Below are 19,851 nucleotides of genomic sequence, written 5' to 3'. Positions count from 1 at the left end.
ATCCTACTAAATTCTCTTGCTTGTAAGCTTACATTCCCCTCTAATGAATCATTCGATTTGCAAGGACATTGGTCCCAGGACAGTTCAAGTGAAATCTATCCAACTGGAACTATCCCTTTTACTTTAGTACTGGTGCCAATGCCCCACAAACTGAAAGCCATTCCACCCACATAAATGTTTGAGCCACATAATTAACTCCTTGACTTTATTTACCCTATGCCAGTTTGCCCATAGCTCAGGTAGAAATCTTGACTGGTCAAATATCTCTCAGCAGAATCTCCTTTCTGGTCATATCAATGTCATTAGTATGAATGTATGAGATGATAACTAGTTTCCTCCCCTCCTAATCAAAGTTCTTCTCCAGCCCTGAGGAAATGTCATTAACCCTGGCAAAAAGGAGGCAATGCAGCCTTCAGAACACCCTCACAGCTGCAGAGAACAACATCTATCCCTCTAATTATACCAGCCCCGACCACTACTATATTCCTATTCCCTCCTGTTCACTTGAATGGCTCCCTGTACCAAGGTCAGTTCACTCATCCTCCTTGCAGACCCCACTTTAGTCCACACAGTTTATAAGAATCTCCTAACTACAGAACAATTGTAGGAGCTGAGGGTTCTCAATGGAAACCTCCTGGATCCTCAACTCTGCCTCACCTGCTGTCACACCCTTCTGTTCTTAATCATAGACCAATTCTGAACAACCTCATCCAAGGGGTGTGATCACCCTCTGGAGCAAAATGTCCAAGTAACATTCCTCATTCCTGCTGTGTTGCAGCTTGGATTCTGGCACAACTAGGAACCAAAGTTCCTCAAATTGCAAACACTTACAACAGAAATGTGCATGCAAGATTGGTATCCCGCCGTACCAACCAGTACTCTTCTACTGACACCCTCCTTCGACTGACTGAACTGGTCCTCACCCTGAACAACTTCTCTTTCCAATCCTCCCACTTCCTCCAAACCAAAGGAGTAGCCATGGGCACCCGTATGGGCCCCAGCTATGCCTGCCTCTTCGTCGGATATGTGGAACAGTCCATCTTCCACAGCTACACTGGCACCACCCCCCACCTTTTCCTCCGCTACATCGATGACTGTATCGGCGCTGCCTCGTGCTCCCACGAGGAGGTTGAACAGTTCATCCACTTTACCAACACCTTCCACCCCAACCTCAAATTCACCGGGACCATCTCAGACTCCTCCCTCCCCTTCCTAGACCTTTCCATTTCTATCTCGGGTAACCGAATCGACATGGACATTTACTATAAACCGACCGACTCCCAGTTACCTAGACTACACCTCCTCCCACCCTGCCCCCTGTAAAAACGCCATCCCATATTCCCAATTCCTTCGTCTCCGCCGCATCTGCTCGCAGGGGGACCAGTTCCAAAACCGTACAATCCAGATGGCCTCTTTCTTCAAGGACCGCAATTTCCCGCCAGACGTAGACGACGATGCCCTCCACTGCATCTCTTCCACTTCCCGCTCCTCCGCCCTTGAGCCCTGCCCCTACAACCCCCACCAGGACAGAACCCCACTGGTCCTCACCTACCACACCACCAACCTCCATGTACAACGTATCATCCGCCGCCATTTCCGCCACCTCCAAACGGACCCCACCACCAGTGATATATTTTCCTCCCCTCCCCTATCAGCCTTGCGAAAAGCCCACTCCCTCCGTGACTCCCTTGTCAGGTCCACATCTCCCACCAACCCAACCTCCACTCCCGGCACTTTCCCCTGCAACCGCAAGAATTGCAAAACTTGCGCCCACACCTCCCCCCTTACTTCCCTCCAAAGTCCCAAGGGACACTTCCATATCTGCCACAAATTCACCTGCACCTCCACACACATCATCTATTGCATCTGCTGCACCTGATGTGGCCTTCTCTATATTGGGGAGACAGGCCGCCTACTTGCGGAACGTTTCAAAGAACACCTCTGGGACACCCGGACCAACCAACCCAACCACCCCGTAGCCCAACACTTTAACTCCCCCTCCCACTCCACCAAGGACATGCAGGTCCTTGGACTCTTCCATCGCCAGACATGGCAACATGACGGTTGGAGGAAGAGCGCCTCATCTTCTGCCTGGGAACCCTCCAACCACAAGGGATGAACTCAGATTTCTCCAGTTTCCTCATTTCCCCTCCCCCCACCTTGTCTCAGTCAAATCCCTCGAACTCAGCACTGCCTTCCTAACCTGCAATCATCTTCCTGACCTCTCCGCCCCCACCCCACTCCGGCCTATCACCCTCACCTTGACCTCCCTCTACCTATCGCATTTCCAAAGCCCCTCCCCCAAGTCCCTCCTTCCTACCTTTTATCTTAGCCTGCTGGACAAACTTTCCTCATTCCTGAAGAAGAGCTTATGCCCGAAACGTCGATTCTCCTGTTCCTTGGATGCTGCCTGACCTGCTGCGCTTTTCCAGCAACACATTTTCAGGTCTGATCTCCAGCATCTGCAGACCTCACTTTCTCTCGAAGATTGGTATTCAACAGCTTCCACATGTTGCAGTAGCAACATATCGCCTGTCCTGCCATCACTATTGTATTTGTTTCAATTTATTTAATTTGTTTGATTTAATTTATGAATCAATCACTCTAGACTCACTGCTTTTAACACTTTACTGTAATATCTTGTTCTTATAAACTCAAAAATATCCACTAGTATCAATCTAACACTTAAGCAGCAATTCTTAAGAGAAAAGAACAGGAGACCTAAACACAAACTGAAGACCTTATTTTACTATAAAAACTCTAAATTCACCAGTCCTGCTCACCACTTTCTTTCCTGTCACTAACATCACCCTGTGATTTGTGACATCATTCTGCCACTGATCTTACTGCAGGTCACGCTCTCAAATAGGAAAGGATAAGAAGTGTGAATTATCTCTCGCCCTGGAGTGTTGACTTCTTGCAGTAAACCTTATTTAAAGCACCTTTGCTCCCCTTTGTACTGAATTCTTACTTTGAATCACATTTTTAAGAATATACTCAATTAAGCCTTTGACCCTGAAGTTTCCTCAAACAAATCATGCTCCTTACTTACCGTACTTTGTAAGAATTCCCATTCTTATATAGATTGAGCTGTAGTAATCAATACCTCATTTAGATAAGGGAGAAATGTGGGCACCTCAAGGGCTTAGGTGCATTATTTACCCCACCGATTCCATTTTGTTTTAGACTCCTCCCTCTTTTACTTTTGTTGTATTCTTGTTTTGCTCCAAGCAGACAGTACTTGTAATGTATTTGTTTCATTGGTAAAGTGTATAATTTCATGATGGGTTTGCCAAAAGAAAGAATTGGCGTCTTAAACTGGCCGACTTTCAAAGCTTTCACACAGAAGTGGACACCTGGGGGGGGGGGGGGGGGGGGGGGGGGGGGGCGGGGTTGGAGTGCATTATCTACTCTTCCAACATTATTTTGATGTAGTCCCCTCAGTTTACTTCTCTTTTATGTTAATATTTGCTTTTGTTACATTGGTCCTGGCAGGCAAAGTTTGTTCTTTGATTAATTCTGGATATTTGATAATTTGGTGGTGAGGTTACAAAAAAGAAAAGTTGGGTTTTCGCCATCTTCAACAGCTACATTCATGGCTGGGAGACCTGTTGGAGAGTGAGCACCTAGTGTCCATCAGTAAGTACATCCTTGAAGTTGCTTGAGGTAGACACAGTGGGCACTAGAGTGCATTACCTTCCCCTCCAACAGTTAGTTCCCTCCCTCATTGCCCTACTTGCGGATAAAATAAAAAGGGCTGGGTTCTCATGGGAAGATGATGGTATTGTGATATTATCATTGATACTGATATAATTAGCATATAAAGACAGTCAGATCAAAAACCTGCCATTTGAATCCAATGAAGAATTCCTCATCAACATATCTAAGCAGCAGGCTTGGAGAAGGTGGTAATTCCTGACTACCTGTCTCTTTTCCATAACTATGTCTATGCCCAGGTGACCTTGGAGAAGGAGCACCCAGTGTTCACCAGTAACCTTGATACAATCACAGACAGATGGGTGCAGCGATTGTAACAAGGTCAGCCAGACTGATTAGGTTATTAATCAGGTCCAATCAGGGAGGCCCGGTTGATAGACAAGAACAGGAGAGGTGTCACTGGCCACCCGGGTGTTTTCCTATCTTCCTGGTGGTGGAATTTGAATAAAGGTTCGTGCACTTTGTGTCTTTCACTGTGTCTCACACCTGCACACACACACCATGGGTGCTGGGGAAAAAAATAAGCACTACCGTACTTAGGTGGTAGTGTGGGGGTTAAAAACAAAAGAAAAGAAAAAAAAATAAACAGGAGATTCACATACACACCATGAAAAAAAAATGAAAAAAAAAGAAAAAAAAAGAAAAAAAAAGAAAAAGAAAAGAACAGGAGAGGTGTCACTGGCCACCCGGGTGTTTTCCTATCTTCCTGGTGGTGGAATTTGAATAAAGGTTCGTGCACTTTGTGTCTTTCACTGTGTCTCACACCTGCACACACACACCATGGGTGCTGGGGAAAAAAATAAGCACTACCGTACTTAGGTGGTAGTGTGGGGGTTAAAAACAAAAGAAAAGAAAAAAAAATAAAAAATAAAAGAGGACATAAAAAAAAAAGAACAGGAGAGGTGTCACTGGCCACCCAGGTGTTTCCTTTCTTCCTGGTGGTGGAATTTGAATAAAGGTTCATGCACTTTGTGTCTTTCACTGTGTCTCACACGTATACACACACACCATGGGTGCTGGGGATAAAATAAGCACTACCGCACTTAGGTGGTAGTGTGGGAAAAAAGAAAAAAAAATAATAAAAAAAAAAGAAACAGATGTCTTTTTCAGAAAAGAAAGAAAAAAAAAAGAACAGGAGAGGCCAACTGCCTGCCCCTCTTCCGCGGTTACGTTAGAGCCCGGGTGTCCTTGGAGAAGGAGCACGTGGTGTCGACCAACACCCTGGAGTTGTTCAGGGAGAGGTGGGCGCCGTAGGGAGTGGAGTGCATCATTTCTCCCTCCAACTCTATTTTGATTTAGTCCCTACCCTCCCCTTCACTGTTTTTGATCACACAGCACTGCCCTTTGATGTGAAGGGCAGTGTTTGTCACTGGCCACCCAGGTGTTTTCCTGTCTTCCTGGTGGTGGAATTTGAATAAAGATTCGTGCACTTTGAAAAAAAAGAAAAAAATAAATAAAAAAAAGAACAGGAGAGGCACCTGCACACACACAACATGGGTGCTGGGGAAAAAAACAAGCACTACCGCAGTTAGGCGGTAGTGTGGGGGTTTAAGAAAAAAGAAAAAAATATATACAAAAACAAAAAAAGAGAAAAAAGTAAAAAAGGGAAAAAAAAAATAAACAGGAGTGTAAGGGCAATGCTTGTCAAAAAAAAAGAAAAAAATAAAGCAGGCATGTTTCGTGAAAAAAAAGAACAGGAGAGTCAGACATCCTGCTCACACAGAGTTGGATCTGTGTTAAGGACTCTCCATGTGTAAATAAAGAGTGACCTGGTAACAGGATACAGGCCTCTGTGGAATTATCCCAGTGGACACTGCAGTGACATGTCTCTCCAATGCTATTTTGATTTAGTCCTCTCCCTTGTCACCACTCCCTACTGTTCTTCTGATTGTTGTTAGTGTTACAAACTTACACACTAAGGCAATGTATTTTGTTGTCTCCTAATTGGGTGATTGAGGACATTCACCACCAAATTAGCCTATGGTGTATGGATATTTGGACAGGGAAAGAGTCCTTCCAGAAACAAAGGCTGGTACTGATGCTATAGATCTACAATAAAATTCAAGTCTGTGAAAGTCTTTCTGACGAATTCAACATAAGGCCCTCAGTCTGTTGCATAGTTTGATGTTTTTTTCACTTAAAAAAGTTAATACATTGGGAAGTCTTGGGCTTCCTCTCCCTTAACTTTAAGGGCATCTCACTGATGCCTCCTATTGATCTTCTAGTTAAAGAGCTCCCCAAAAGTTGCAAGCCCTTGAATAAGAATCTGCAGTTTGTAGTATTTCAACAGCTTCAGATGTTGGGTAGCTACATAATGTCTGAGGGGAAGTAGAAAAAGATTTTCTATTTGTGCTCAAAGAGACTTGGACAAATAATAAAAAGAAAAATCGTTGTGACGATTTGAGGGAAGAGCCAGAGATTGGGATGAAATGCAAGAGTCAACACTGGGAAGACATGAAGGATGAAATAGTGTCGATCTGTGGTTCTCTATTCAATGATATTCAAATTCAAGTAAAATCAAATTCATTTCACAAAAAATGTTCCGAGGAGGGAAAAATGGGGCTACACACCTGGAAATTACTCTTCTGATTACACATAAATTGTCCACTTTAAGGCAGCATGGGTGCTTGACCACACATATGGATGGTGTAGGAGGGAGGGCTTCAGGTATTTGGACAATTGGACTGCATTCTGGGGAAGGTGGGACCTGTACAAGCAGGACGGGTTGCACCTGAACCAGAAGGGCACCAGTATCCTGGGGGGTCGGTTTGCTCGCACTCTTCGGGGGGATTTAAACTAATTTGGCAGGGGGATGGGATCCGGACTTGTAGTCCAGCAAGTAGGCTAGCTGTTTGTCAGGATGTCCAAGAATGTAGGGAGGCTGTAAAGAAGGTAGCACTGACAGGGAATACTTGTGGACACAGAGATGGGTTCAAGTGCGTATACTTCAATGCAAGGAGTATCAGAAATAAGGTGGGTGAACTTAAGGCGTGGATTGATACCTGGGACTACGATGTTGTGGCCATCACGGAAACGTGGATAGAAGAGGGACAGGAATGGTTGTTGGAGGTTCCTGGTTACAGATGTTTCAGTAAGATTAGGGAGGGTGGTAAAAAAGGAGGGGGGGTGGCGTTGCTAATTAGAAATGGTAAAACGGCTGCAGAAAGGCAGTTCGAGGGGGATCTGCCTTTGGAGGTAGTATGGGCTGAAGTCAGGAATAGGAAAGGTGCAGTCACCTTGTTGGGTGTTTACTACAGGCCACCCAATAGCAGCAGAGATGTGGAGAAGCAGATTGGGAAACAGATTTTGGAAAGGTGCAGAAGACACAGGGTAGTAGTCATGGGTGATTTCAACTTCCCAAATATTGATTGGAAGCTCTTTAGATCAAGTAGATTGGATGGGGTGGTGTTTGCGCAGTGTATCCAGGAAGCTTTTCTAACTCAGTATGTAGATTGTCCGACCAGAGGGGAGGCCATATTGGATTTGGTACTCGGTAATGAACCGGGACAAGTGATGGGCTTGTTAGTGGGTGAACATTTTGGTGACGGTGACCACAATTCTGTGACTTTCACCTTGGTTATGGAGAGAGATACGTGCGTGCAACAGGGTAGGTTTTACAACTGGGGAAGGGTAATTACGATGCTGTAAGAGAGGATCTGAGGAGCATAAGTTGGGAGCATAGGCTGTCGGGGAAGGATGTCGTGGAAATGTGGAACTTTTTCAAGGAACAGATACGACGTGTCCTTGATATGTATGTACCTGTCAGGCAGGAAAGAAATGGTCGTGTGAGGGAACCTTGGTTGACGAGGGAGGTTGAATGTCTTGTAAAGAGGAAGAAGGAGGCTCACATAAGGTTGAGGTAACAGGGTTCAGACAGAGCAGTGGAGGGATACAGGATAGCCAGAAGGGACCTGAAGAAAGGGATTAGGAGAGCTAAGAGAGGGCATGAAAAATCTTTGGCGGATAGGATCAAGGATAACCCAAAGGCATTTTATGCGTATGTGAGAAACATGAGAATGACGAGAACGAGGGTAGGTCCGATCAAGGACGTAGTGGGAGACTGTGTATTGAGTCGGAAGAGATAGGAGAGGTCTTGAATGAGTACTTTTCTTCAGTATTTACGAACGAATGGGACCATATTGTTGAAGAGGAGTGTGTGAAACGGACTGGTAAGCTAGAGGAGATACTTGTTAGGAAGGAAGATGTGTTGGACATTTTGAACAACTTGAGGATAGACAAGTCCCCCGGGCCTGACGGGATATATCCTAGGATTATGTGGGAAGCAAGAGAGGAAATTGCAGTACCGTTGGCAATGATCTTTTCGTCTTCACTGTCAACGGGGGTGGTACCAGGGGACTGGAGAGTGGCGAATGTTGTGCCCCTGTTCAAAAAAGGGAATAGGAATAACCCCGGGAATTACAGGCCAGTTAGTCTTACTTCGGTGGTAGGCAAAGTAATGGAAAGGGTACTGAGGGATAGGATTTATGAGTATCTGGAAAGACACTGCTTGATTAGGGACAGCCAGCACGGATTTGTGAAGGGTAGGTCTTGCCTTACAAGTCTGATTGAATTCTTTGAGGAGGTGACCAAGCATGTGGATGAGGGTAGAGCAGTGGATGTAGTATACATGCATTTGATAAGGTTCCCCATGGTAGGCTTATGCGGAAAGTCAGGAGGCATGGGATAGAGGGAAATTTGGCCAATTGGATAGAAAACTGGCTAACCGGTCGAAGTCAGAGAGTAGTGGTAGATGGCAAATATTCAGCCCAGTTACAAGTGGAGTTCCGCAGGGATCAGTTCTGGGTCCTCTGCTGTTTGTAATTTTTATTAATGACTTGGATGAGGGAGTCGAAGGGGGGTTAGTAAATTTGCAGATGATACAAAGATTGGTGGAGTTGTGGATAGTGAGGAGGGCTGTTGTCAGCTGCAAAGAGACTTAGATATGATGCAGAGCTGGGCTGAGGAGTGGCAGATGGAGTTCAACCCTGCCAAGTGTGAGGTTGTCCATTTTGGAAAGACAAATAAGAATGCGGAATACAGGGTTAACGGTAGGGTTCTTAGTGAGGTGGAGGAACAGAGGGATCTTGGGGTCTATGTTCATAGATCTTTGAAAGTTGCCACTCAAGTGGATAGAGCTTGTAAGAAGGCCTATGGTGTATTAGCGTTCATTAGCAGAGGGATTGAATTCAAGAGTCGTGAAGTGATGTTGCAACTGTACAGGACCTTGGTTAGGCCACATTTGGAGTACTGTGTGCAGTTCTGGTCGCCTCACTTTAGGAAAGATGTGGAAGCTTTGGAGAGGGTGCAGAGAAGATTTACCAGGATGTTACCTGGAATGGAGTATAGGTCGTATGAGGATAGGTTGAGAGTGCTAGGCCTTTTCTCATTGGAACGGCGAAGGATGAGGGGTGACTTGATAGAGGTTTATAAGATGATCAGAGGAATAGATAGAGTAGACAGTCAGAAACTTTTTCCCTGGGTGCAACAGAGTGTTACAAGGGGACATAAATTTAAGGTGAAGGGTGGAAGGTATAGGGGAGATGTCAGGGGTGGGTTCTTTACCCAGAGAGTGGTGGGGGCATGGAATGCGTTGCCTGTGGGAGTGGTAGAGTCAGAATCTTTGGTGACCTTTAAGCGTCAATTGGATAGGTACATGGATGGGTGCTTAAGCTAGGACAAATGTTCGGCACAACATCATGGGCCGAAGGGCCTGTTCTGTGCTGTATTGTTCTATGTTCTATGGGCGGCACGGTGGCACAGTGGTTAGCACTGCTGCCTCACAGCGCCAGAGACCCGGGTTCAATTCCCACCTCAGGCGACTGACTGTGTGGAGTTTGCACGTTCTCCCCGTGTCTGTGTGTGTTTCCTCCGGGTGCTCCTGTTTCCTCCCACAGTCCAAAGATGTGCAGGTCAGGTGAATTGGCCATGCTAAATTGCCCGTAGTGTTAGGTAAGGGGTAAACATATGGGTGGGTTACGCTTCGGCGGGTCGGTGTGGACTTGTTGGGCCGATGGGCCTGTTTCCACACTGTAATGTAATCTAATCTGTAACATTGCTGCATCTTTGTAAATGAATCAGTCATGCACAATAAAATAAATCAAGAGACAAATAAAACTAGGAGTGGAATCTTGTGGTGGATTGAGGCTACCAAATAGAGTGCCAGTGAGAGTCTTAAGTTGAGGTCAGGAAGGCTCACTGCTGCATCAAACATCCTGGGGTCAGAGATCTCACATATCAAAGACGTGGCAGCTACTACTGGCACCCACGGAAGACCTTAGATAGAAATCCATCTCAGGAACTGGAGAATGATAGTGGGAAAGGGATCACAAGATAGGACCAAATTTGGAGAGGTGGGGGAGGAGGTAGTAAAGCTTGGGGAGTGGAGTGGTGGAACCAAAAGAGAAAATGCTGGAAAATCTCAGCAGGTCTGGCAGCATCTGTAAGGAGAGAAAAGAGCTGACATTTCGAGTCCATCTGACCCTTTGTCAAAGCTAAAAAAAGGGAGAAGTATTTATACTAGGTCAACTTATCAACGAAAAGGGAATGTGTGAGTTGTCACAGTGGTGTTTTATAGTGAGGTCAAATGAACCCCTGAATACTGGGATCTAGAGGGGAGTGGTGGTATGGGTGACTCTCAGGGGACTCCTCAACCCCTTCCACCAACCTGGGTTCCTTGATCACACACCAAATGTTTTTGAACAGGGAATCCCTGCAGAGAGATGCCAGTATTTTTGCCCTATTAAGTGCCCATCCACCACCAAAACCACCATTGCAGAGGACGCAGAATTCTTCTGTAGGATGTAAATAGAATCGGGAAAAAAATATGCAAAAGTATATCTGTATTTGAAAGGAGCAAGATGAGTTTATATTGGTTGTGGAGAACTTTTTTCTAATTATCACATAGCTCCATATTTTCAGCATTTTCTAGATTCCAGTATTCAGGGGTTCATTTTACCTCACTATAAAACACCACTGTGACAACTCACACATTCGCTTTTTGTTGATAAGTTGACCAGATATTTAAAAACCTCAGAAATTAATAATGTTCAGTAGCTCTGGTAACAGTGAGAGTAAAACTTCAGGTCTGTGATGTTTAGTAAAACATGTCCCTGGGTCTGCTTTAGATTAAATTTTAACTAATTTGTTGACAGATGATATTACACACCTCTGATGTAGGTAGGAATTGAATCCAGACCTCCTAGTCCAGAAGTAGTCACATTACCACTGCACCACAAGAGCCCTTTCTGGGTCTTTTTAAAAAAATATATATCTGGAAGTGTTACCACACAACCAAATGACTTTCCCACCACCAGATCACCATGACTTTAACTATGGTGATCTGGTGGTGGGAAAGTCATTTGGTTGTGTGGTAACACTTCCAAAGTGTGTATAATAGCACTTCCTACCCAGAAGTGCTATTATACACAACTTGGCAACTTCTCCATCACCAAAATCACTGACTCTTTGTTGTTTCTTTTTGTTTTCTTTTTTTAAAACACTAACCTCCACGAGTAAAACACCCAGACAATCAATTAGCTATTTACATGCAAAGCCTGTTAAGGACAATGCAAACCCTCTGGATCTGCTTTATCTTTACTTTTCCATAATCCAAAGTACTAGCACATACAACTACGTGGCTTTCTCATCACCAAACTTTGTTTTTTGTTTTTCTTTTAACTACCACCAGTAATCAATCAAGCGTAACCAATCAAGTATTTACAAGCAAAACCCATTATGGCCAATGCAAACCATCAAAAGTTGGGTGGAGGGATGGAGAGAGGAAAGGGGCTGAATCAAAATAGAGTTGAAGGGGGAAATAAAGCACTGTATTCCCCACGGTGCCCACCTCTCTCAAAGCACAAAGAGTGTTGATAGTCACTGTGTGCTCTTTCTCCAAGGACAGCTGGTCATGAACCTAACTGCAGAAGAGGGACACAGTTGTCAGATATTATACCCTTCTCAGCCCACTGCCTGCAAATTGGCGAGGCCCAGGAGCAGATCCATTTGGAGTTACTGATCTGCCCACACCTCTCCGCACCAGGTACCCAAAGATCATGGCCATGGGGCTGAAGTGTAATCAAAAACACCACAAAGGATGTTTTAAATAAAAAAGGGGATGCAAACACCCATGACCAACATAATCAAAGTTCATGGACTCCACAGTACCGCAAAATAAACAGCTAGCTGGGAGTCCATGAACCACTGCAATCTGCAGTTATAAGTTATATCTGCATGCAACACCCTCCATCCCAGGTCCCTGATGGAAAGAGGGAGGATCCTCACATAGAGGATCCTCCACTGGAGGGTCCACTTTTTTGTTTTCTTCTACTCAGAAGTGTTATCACACACAACTGAATATCTTTTTCACTACCAAATTTACCAAAACATTTATTTGCTTTTCTTTTGAAAACTAATAACCACCAGAAAAAAAACTCATATAGCCAGTTGAGCACTTACAAGCAAAGTCCATTAAGGGCAAAGCAAACCAAAGGTGAGATGTGGGTAGGGAGTGAGGGAAGTGAATAAATCAAAACGGAGTTAGAAAGGGAAGCGAAGCAGTCTATGAAGCCCCTCTCTCCATACAGATCAAGAGCATTGGTGGACATTGTGTACTCCTGACCAGTCACACCCAGGCATGAGCATAATTGCAGAAGAGGGCATACAGCAGATATGACCGTCTCCACAGCTCACTGCCTGGACCTATTAATAGCCACCCAAGCCAGGCCAGGCCAAGAACAGACCCACGAGGAGATCCTTAGATTGGCCCACACTCCTTTGCACCAGGTACCTGAAGAATAGGAGCATGGGGTTGAAGTTCAATCAAAAACCCAACAAAAGATATTTCAAATAACTGAAAAGGGGGTGCAAGATTTAAAAAGGGCTCAGGTAATGAATTCTCACTGGGCAGGCATTGCCTACTTCCAAGGGAATTCATACTCCTCTATAGGGAGACTAGTTAGTGATTTCTTTATAGGCCTGAAAGGGTTATCATTGCTTAATTGACTAGATTTATTTGGTATGATGAATTGGAAGGTTTGATGAAAGGTTATTGATGTGAAATTTGAACACTGTTTCAGTCTCTACAGATTGAGTATTTCCAGCATTTTCAGCAAATATAGTTAGTTGTTCCTGGTTAAACTTACCAGAGATTTTGGTCATGTAAGTAAGTGACATTGATAGCTTCCATCAATAAATTAACAACTTCAAGGGTCTTCCCATAATTTATTTCCGTTATTTGGCGCAGTACCTTTCCTAAAGGAAAATCAAATACATGAAACAATTTTAGCTCATTTGTTGATAAACATTTTACTTAATTGAAAACTGATTTGCATTTTGAAGAGACACAGCACAGAGACTACAGTTGAAAAAAGGTCTTTTAGTCCGTCAGGTCTATACCAATCAAAAACAACTACTTAACTATTCTAATCCCATTTTCCAGCATCTAGCCCAGATTCAACAAACAAAGAGTTCCAGGTTCATCCACCTTCTGAATGGATTTTCTTTTCCTCATATCCCCTCTATATCTCTTGCCGCTTCCCTTAAATCTATGTCCCTAGTCACTGATCCTCCACCAAAAGCAAAAGTTCCTTCCTTTCTACCCTGTCTATACTACTGAATATATCTCATGTCCATTGTCTCCTGTGCCAACAAAAATAGCCCCAGTCTATCCAGTCTCTCTTCATAACTAAAACTCTCCAGCTCAGGTAATATCCTTGTAAATCTCCTCTGCACCTTCTCCAGTGCTAACACACTTGCAATTGCCAGACTACAAGCAATTCTCCACCTGTGGCATTACCAACTTTTTATTTAATTCCAGCATAATCTATCCACTCTTAAACTCTATGTCTTGACTAATAAATGCCAGTATCCCATATGCCTTTTTAATTGTACATGAACACCAAGATCCTTCTGCTCATTGGTGCTTCCCAGGGTCCTACTGTTCATCATGTATTCCCTTGCTTTGTTTGTCTAGCCCAGGTGTATCACCTCAAATTTATCCATATTGAAACTGATCATCCCATCTATATTCTCCTGTAATCTAAGTCAATCCTTCTTCCTAATTACCAAACTATTGGACACAGGCTTCCAATCATCAATATATCCCTAACCAATCAGCCTCTGCTTGCCACTCAGGCAATTCTGGATTCAATTAGCGAAATTTCCTGAGATCCCATGGGCTTTCGCATGCAGGACTTTAACAAAAGCTGAGGTCCAAGTTGACTATATTAAAAGCATTACCCTCATCTACCACCTCTTTGAAAAAGTCAACTCAAATTGGTCAGATGTAATGCCCCCTTAACAAAACCATGCTGACTATTCTACATTAATCCCCACCACTCCAAGTGCACATCAATTCTGGTGCTCAGAATTCCTTCCAGTAGTTTCTCCACACTGAGGTTAGAATGACAGCCCGCAGTTTCCTGGTTTATCCCTTGCTTCCTTTCTAAATAACCAGAAGAGCTGTCCTCCAGTCTTCTGGCATCTCCCCTGTGGCCAAAGAGGAATTGCCAGCACTTCTGCTGTTTCCTCCATTGTCTCACACAACAACCTGGGATACAGTTCATCTGGCCCTGCAAATTTATCTACTTTTAAGCCTGACAGATCCTCCTCTACATTAATTTATTTTAAACTATACAGTCCTTCTCCTGATTTCTATATTCACGGTGATTCTCTCATTAGTGAGCACCAACCCAACCCAAAGTGTTAATTTAGAACACGATTAGATTAGATTAGATTAGATTCCCTACAGTGTGGAAACAGGCCCTTCGGCCCAACCAGTCCACACCAACCCTCCAAAGAGTAACCCACCCAGACCCATTTCCCTCTGACCAACTGACCTAACACTATGGGGCAATTTAGCATGGCCAATTCACCTGATTTGCACATCTTTGGACTGAGAGAGGAAATCAGAGCACCCGGAGGAAACCCACGCAGACACAGGGAGAATGTGCAAACTCCACACATTCAGTCACCCAAGGCTGGAATCAAACCTGGGACTCTGCTGCTGTGAGGCAGCAGTGCTAACCACTGAGCCACTGTGCCACCCCAATCTATGTCTTCTGGCACCATGTATAAATTACCACTGTGGTCCTTTATGGACCTGCTTTTTCCTTAGTTAGCCTTTTATCTTTAATGTACTTGGAAAAAAACTAAGGATTTTCCTTTATTTTATCAGCCAATATTCTTTCATGCACCATTTTTGAACTCCTAAATAGCCTTTTGAAGTTTTCTCTTGCACATTCTGTACTCCCTTTAGGCTTCTGTTGTTTAGAGCCCTTGATATCTGCCATACACCTCTCTTTTTATCCACTCCTGTATATCCCTTGATATCCAAGGTTCACAGGATCTGTTAGTCCCACCCTTTGTCTTTACTGGATTACCCTGTACTCTCCTATTTCCTTCTTGAATACTTCCCATTGCTCTGATACAGATTTATCTAAAAGTGTCTGCTCCCACTTTGGCCAAATCATACCAGATCTTATTAAAATTACCCTTCCCCCAGTTTAGAACTTTGATTTCAGGCCCATCTTTGTCTTTTTCCATAACAATATTGAATCTAATGGAGTTATGTTCACTGTCTGAAAAATATTTCCCCAACTGATACTTCAAACAGTTTCTCGGCTTTGTTACCTAAAGTTAAGCCCAGGACCACCCCTTGTACAGCCTTCCATGCACTGGTCTAAAACGTTCTCTTGAATTTTAAAAATTTCACTCCTTCAAAATCTTTCACACTATGACTACCCGAGATAATGTTGGGGAAGCTGAAATTCCTCATTATCCCTACTACGTTTATACTTGCTGGAAATTTGCCTGCATTTCTGCTCTTATTTCTCTCAAACTGTGAGGGAGTTTGTAGTGCACTCCTAGCAATATGATTACTGCTTTGTGGTTTTTAAATTGAAGAGCCTTCGAAGATGTCATCCTCCTTAGTGCTTTATTTGATTTCTTGATCAAAATTGTGACACCACTTCTTTTACCTTCTTGCCTGACTTTAAAAATGGGGAGATCTGTGTTGGGATAAAGGACAGGAAAGATTAAGTATTTAAAAACTTTTGTGTTTCCTACATCAGAGGGTCAGTAGATTCAAAGTGCTAACTCTGTTTCTCTCTCCACAGACACAGCCAAACCTGCTGAATTTCTCCAGTAATTTCTGTACTTGTTTCAGACCTCCTTTGTTTTATTGAAGGAATAGAATGTGTGTGTAGAGGAAGGGTGAATGTTGGGTAGCTGCTATCCAAATCCAGAGCACCAGAAATAAGAGAGAAGCAAAGGAAAAATATCAAACCAGAAAAATCAAATGGGGGCCATACTGTTGAGGTCAATATTAAATCTGGAAACATGCAAAACTCCACATCAAGAGATAGGTATGTTCCTCAATCTGGCATTGAGCTTCAGTAGAACAGTGTAGCAATCCAAGGTTATAGTTCAACTATACAGGAAATTGCTGCAATCACATTTGGAATACTGCATGCAGTATTGGTGTCCTTATTTAAGGAAGGATGTAAATGTGTTGGAGGCGGTTCAAAGAATGCTTTGACAAGACAAATACCTGGAATGGGAAGATTGTCTTATGAGGAAAGGTTGAAAAGACTGAGCTTGTATTCACCTGCAGTTTAAAAGAGTAAGCAGCAACTTGACTGAAGCATATAAAATCCTGAGGAATCTTAACATGGTAGATGTGGACAGAATATTTCTGCTTGTGGGAATATCTCCAACTAGGTGTCACCTTTTCAAAATAAAAGTAGTTGCCCATTTAAAACACTTAACAGGTTTGTTTTTCCCCACAGAGTCATGTGTCTTCAGAATTCTCCTCAAAAGGGGTGGAAGAAGAATGTTCAAATATTTTTAAGGCAGAAGTGGATAAATTCTTGACAAGCAAGGAGGTGGAAGGTTATTGGCAGGACTTAGAAAAATGTGTAATCAAAACAACAATGAATTTATTGAATGGCAGAGCAAGCTCATGCAATCAGGTGGCTTTCTCCTGTTCCTAATTTGTATGTTTCTGTGTCAAGGACTGAAAGATCAGAGGAGGAATAAGGTAGAGAATTAAAATGACAGACAGTGAGCTCAGGATGACATACTGACAAAGGTGTTCTGCAAGTCTGCATTGGATCTCCCCCGTATGGAGGAGACCACATCATGAGCAAAGAGTACAGGATATAAGAAATAGAAAAACAGAAGTGTAAATGATATCACCAACCCAAAGAAACCCAAACATATAAATAGAAAGCAGGAATCATCAGCAATGCTTCGTCTGAAGGCTCACTGAAGAAGTTACCTAGTATGGTGATGAAACGTCTGAAAATGAACCTTCCAGCTCAGCAAGCAAACATACATCCATAAGAGTAAATAAATCATTGTTTCCCCTCAAATGGAATATTTGTAGCATGCACAGTGATAGTGGAGGGGATACAATTACAGGTGAAGCATCTTCTGCACTTATGTAGAAAGATGCTTGAGGAAAGCAAAGGGGTGTGAATGTGAAAGGATATTGGTGGTGAAGGGGAAGTGGAGCATTGTGTTTCAGAGAGAATAGTTCCTTTGAAATGCAGACACAGGAAGTGAAGATAGATTTTGTTACAGAAACATCATGTTGGAGGTAGTAGAAAAAGGGGGATGGAGCATGATCCACTTAATACATGAGTTTAGGAACAGGAATATGTTATTCAGCCCCTCAGCCTATTCCACCACTCAATAAGATTATGGCTGATTTGTGGCCTAACTCCATATAGCTTCCTTTTGCTCATATGTTTTCTTAACAAAAATACATCAATCTCAGATTTTAAATAAACAACTGAGTTAGCATCTCTACCGTTAATGGAAGAGAGTTCCAAACCTCTACCACTCTGTGTGTGTAAGTGGCAGCATGGTGACTCAGTGGTTAGCATGGCTGCCTCACACCACCAGGACCCGAGTTCAATTCCACCCTTGGGCAACTGTCTGCATGGATTTCCACCAGGTGCTCCAGTTTCCTCCCACAGTCCAAAGATGTGCAGGTTAGATAGTTTGGCCATACTAAATTGCCCATAGTGTTCAGGGATGTGTAGGTTAGGTGCTTTAGCCATGGGGTATGTCGGGTTACAGGGAAAGGGTAGGGGAACGGGTCTAGATGGGATGGTCTTCAGTGTGGACTTGTTGGGCTGAATGGTCTGTTTCAACACTGTAGGGATTCTTAAAAAAAAAGTGCTTACTAACATCTCTTCTGAATGGTCTGGCCCTAATTCTCAGGGTATGCCTCCTTGTTCTACAATCAGTGAAAACAGTTTATCTATCCTATATTTTCCACTTTCATATCTTGAAGATTTTGATCAGATCGCCCTTAGGCTTCTAAGTTCGATAGAAGATTGGCTTAATTTGTAAAATTTCTCATCATAACTTTTAACCCCCCCTAAGTTCAGGTATTATTCTTGTAAACCTTCCTAAAGTGTGGTGCCCAAATCTGTCCACAGTCCTCCAACTGTGGTCTAACCAGAGTTTTGTATAACTTCAGCATCTTTGTATTCCAGTCCTCTAGCTATAAAGAACAGCACTCCATTGGTTTTCTTAATTATTTTCTTTATCAATTTATGGCATTTATAAAGATCTATGCACCTGAACCCCCAAATCTCTTTGGGCAACCTTTATTTAACTTTGTGCCATCTAGAAAGTACACTGGTCTATACCTTTTTGGCTCAAAATGGATAATTTCACACTTGCTTACATTTAAATCCATTGATCAAGTTTTGCCCACCCACCTAGTCTATCAGTATCCCTCTTTAACTTTACACTATCATCTACATTAACACAAAATTAGGCGGCATTGTAACTTCCTACACCATTACTCAGAATAGAATCATAGAATTCCTACAGTGCAGATAGAAGCCATTTGTCCCACTGGTATCCACCCAGAGATCTTTTTCACCTTCTTAATTCCATCTCTCAATTGGTAACAGATTACATAGATATCTGTGGGATGCTATTTGGGAAGTTAGGTTGGGTTGGTCAACTGTGAAACAGGGTAGCAGGTTATACGTTGGGGTTATGTGGAAGTGCACACAAGGAAAGGGGAGGTACAGATTGGGGACGTCACAGTTTGTGGAAGGGACAGTTACAGGTCTGGAAGTGTTTGTGTAGTATTCCTGTTTGGTTGATGTGGTTTTATATAGCTGAATGTAATATGGAAGCAATGAGAGGAAGATGGGAGGCTGGCAGCAATGGTAAGTATATGGGGTAATGGTTGAGCAGTTCAATATTTAGAAATGAGTCTTGAGTTTAGACAGTGATGCTGAGTGAGGGTGATGCAGTGAGAATTGAGAGGGGTTGGTACTCCAGTGGGCAAGAGAATTCAACCGGAGTTGGAATCACTGGCCTTGACCATCCACATAAGATCGTTCCACCTCTCTTGACACTGCTAACAGATTCGTGAATCTAGACTCTGGAAATTAACCTCCACTGCTATATGCTACCATGTGAGGGTAGCCCTGGAAGATCTTCCAACTCCAATGAGGCCATGGCACCTCTCCTCCTGACCACCAATAATACCTCTAGCATTCCAATGTGTCACTCTGTCCTTCCTGGTGATCACTTCACAAGAAATTACATTGCTGCAAATATTTTTGTGCAGCTTCCCTTTGAGGTACAGGCTGTCTTAACAGCAGGCTGCCTGTACCATATGATTAGAAGATAACACAATCAGGGCCTTTGGAAGCGCCCCCAACTCCTGCCCCCTCATATACATATGTGCACCAGATTCTGACAAAGAATCATATTGGATTCGAAACCGTTAACTCTTTCTCTCCACAGATAGCACTTTCTGCTTTAATCATAATTACAAATGTATTGATTATAATATTCATTGACAAAACATAGTATTCTATTGTAAATGGTTTACCTTTCTGAAACAATAAGTCTGCTTCTAAATCAATTTGCTTCAAAGCTGCTTCTTTGCAAAGTTCAAGAGCTGAAGTGAAACTGGAAAGTATTTCTTGCCAATGTGATATGTCCCATCTTTTAGCTGAACATGTTATCAATTGTGCTGAAGCATTGCCTTGTATAGGATGAGAAAAGGGAGACTGTGTTTAACATTAGATTAAAAAATGCTGCAGAAGCTAAGTTGTAATGAGAGCCAAGATGCTGTACAGTATTGTTAGTAAT

At 43.2% G+C, this 19,851-nt stretch overlaps 1 protein-coding gene across 1 annotated transcript in view; it reads right to left on the bottom strand.

Annotated features, from left to right (window-relative positions):
• The window catches only part of cfap54 (cilia and flagella associated 54), a 527,984-nt gene that overhangs the window by 82,015 nt on the left and 426,118 nt on the right, over positions 1–19,851 (bottom strand). Inside the window, exons 58-59 of the mRNA XM_087999737.1 lie at positions 19,589–19,744; positions 12,861–12,969 (exon numbers count right to left, since the gene is read on the bottom strand). Coding sequence (XP_087855863.1) covers positions 12,861–12,969; positions 19,589–19,744 — 265 coding nt within the window. The remainder of the gene's footprint in view (positions 1–12,860; positions 12,970–19,588; positions 19,745–19,851) is intronic.

The sequence above is a fragment of the Chiloscyllium plagiosum genome, unplaced genomic scaffold (genome assembly GCF_037043375.1).
Source record: "Chiloscyllium plagiosum isolate Xiang-an unplaced genomic scaffold, Cpla_swu_hap1 HiC_scaffold_23, whole genome shotgun sequence".
In the NCBI taxonomy this organism is placed as follows: Eukaryota; Metazoa; Chordata; class Chondrichthyes; order Orectolobiformes; family Hemiscylliidae; genus Chiloscyllium; species Chiloscyllium plagiosum.
Note: the sequence above shows the minus strand (reverse complement) of the source record. Positions and strands in the feature narration are given on the sequence as shown.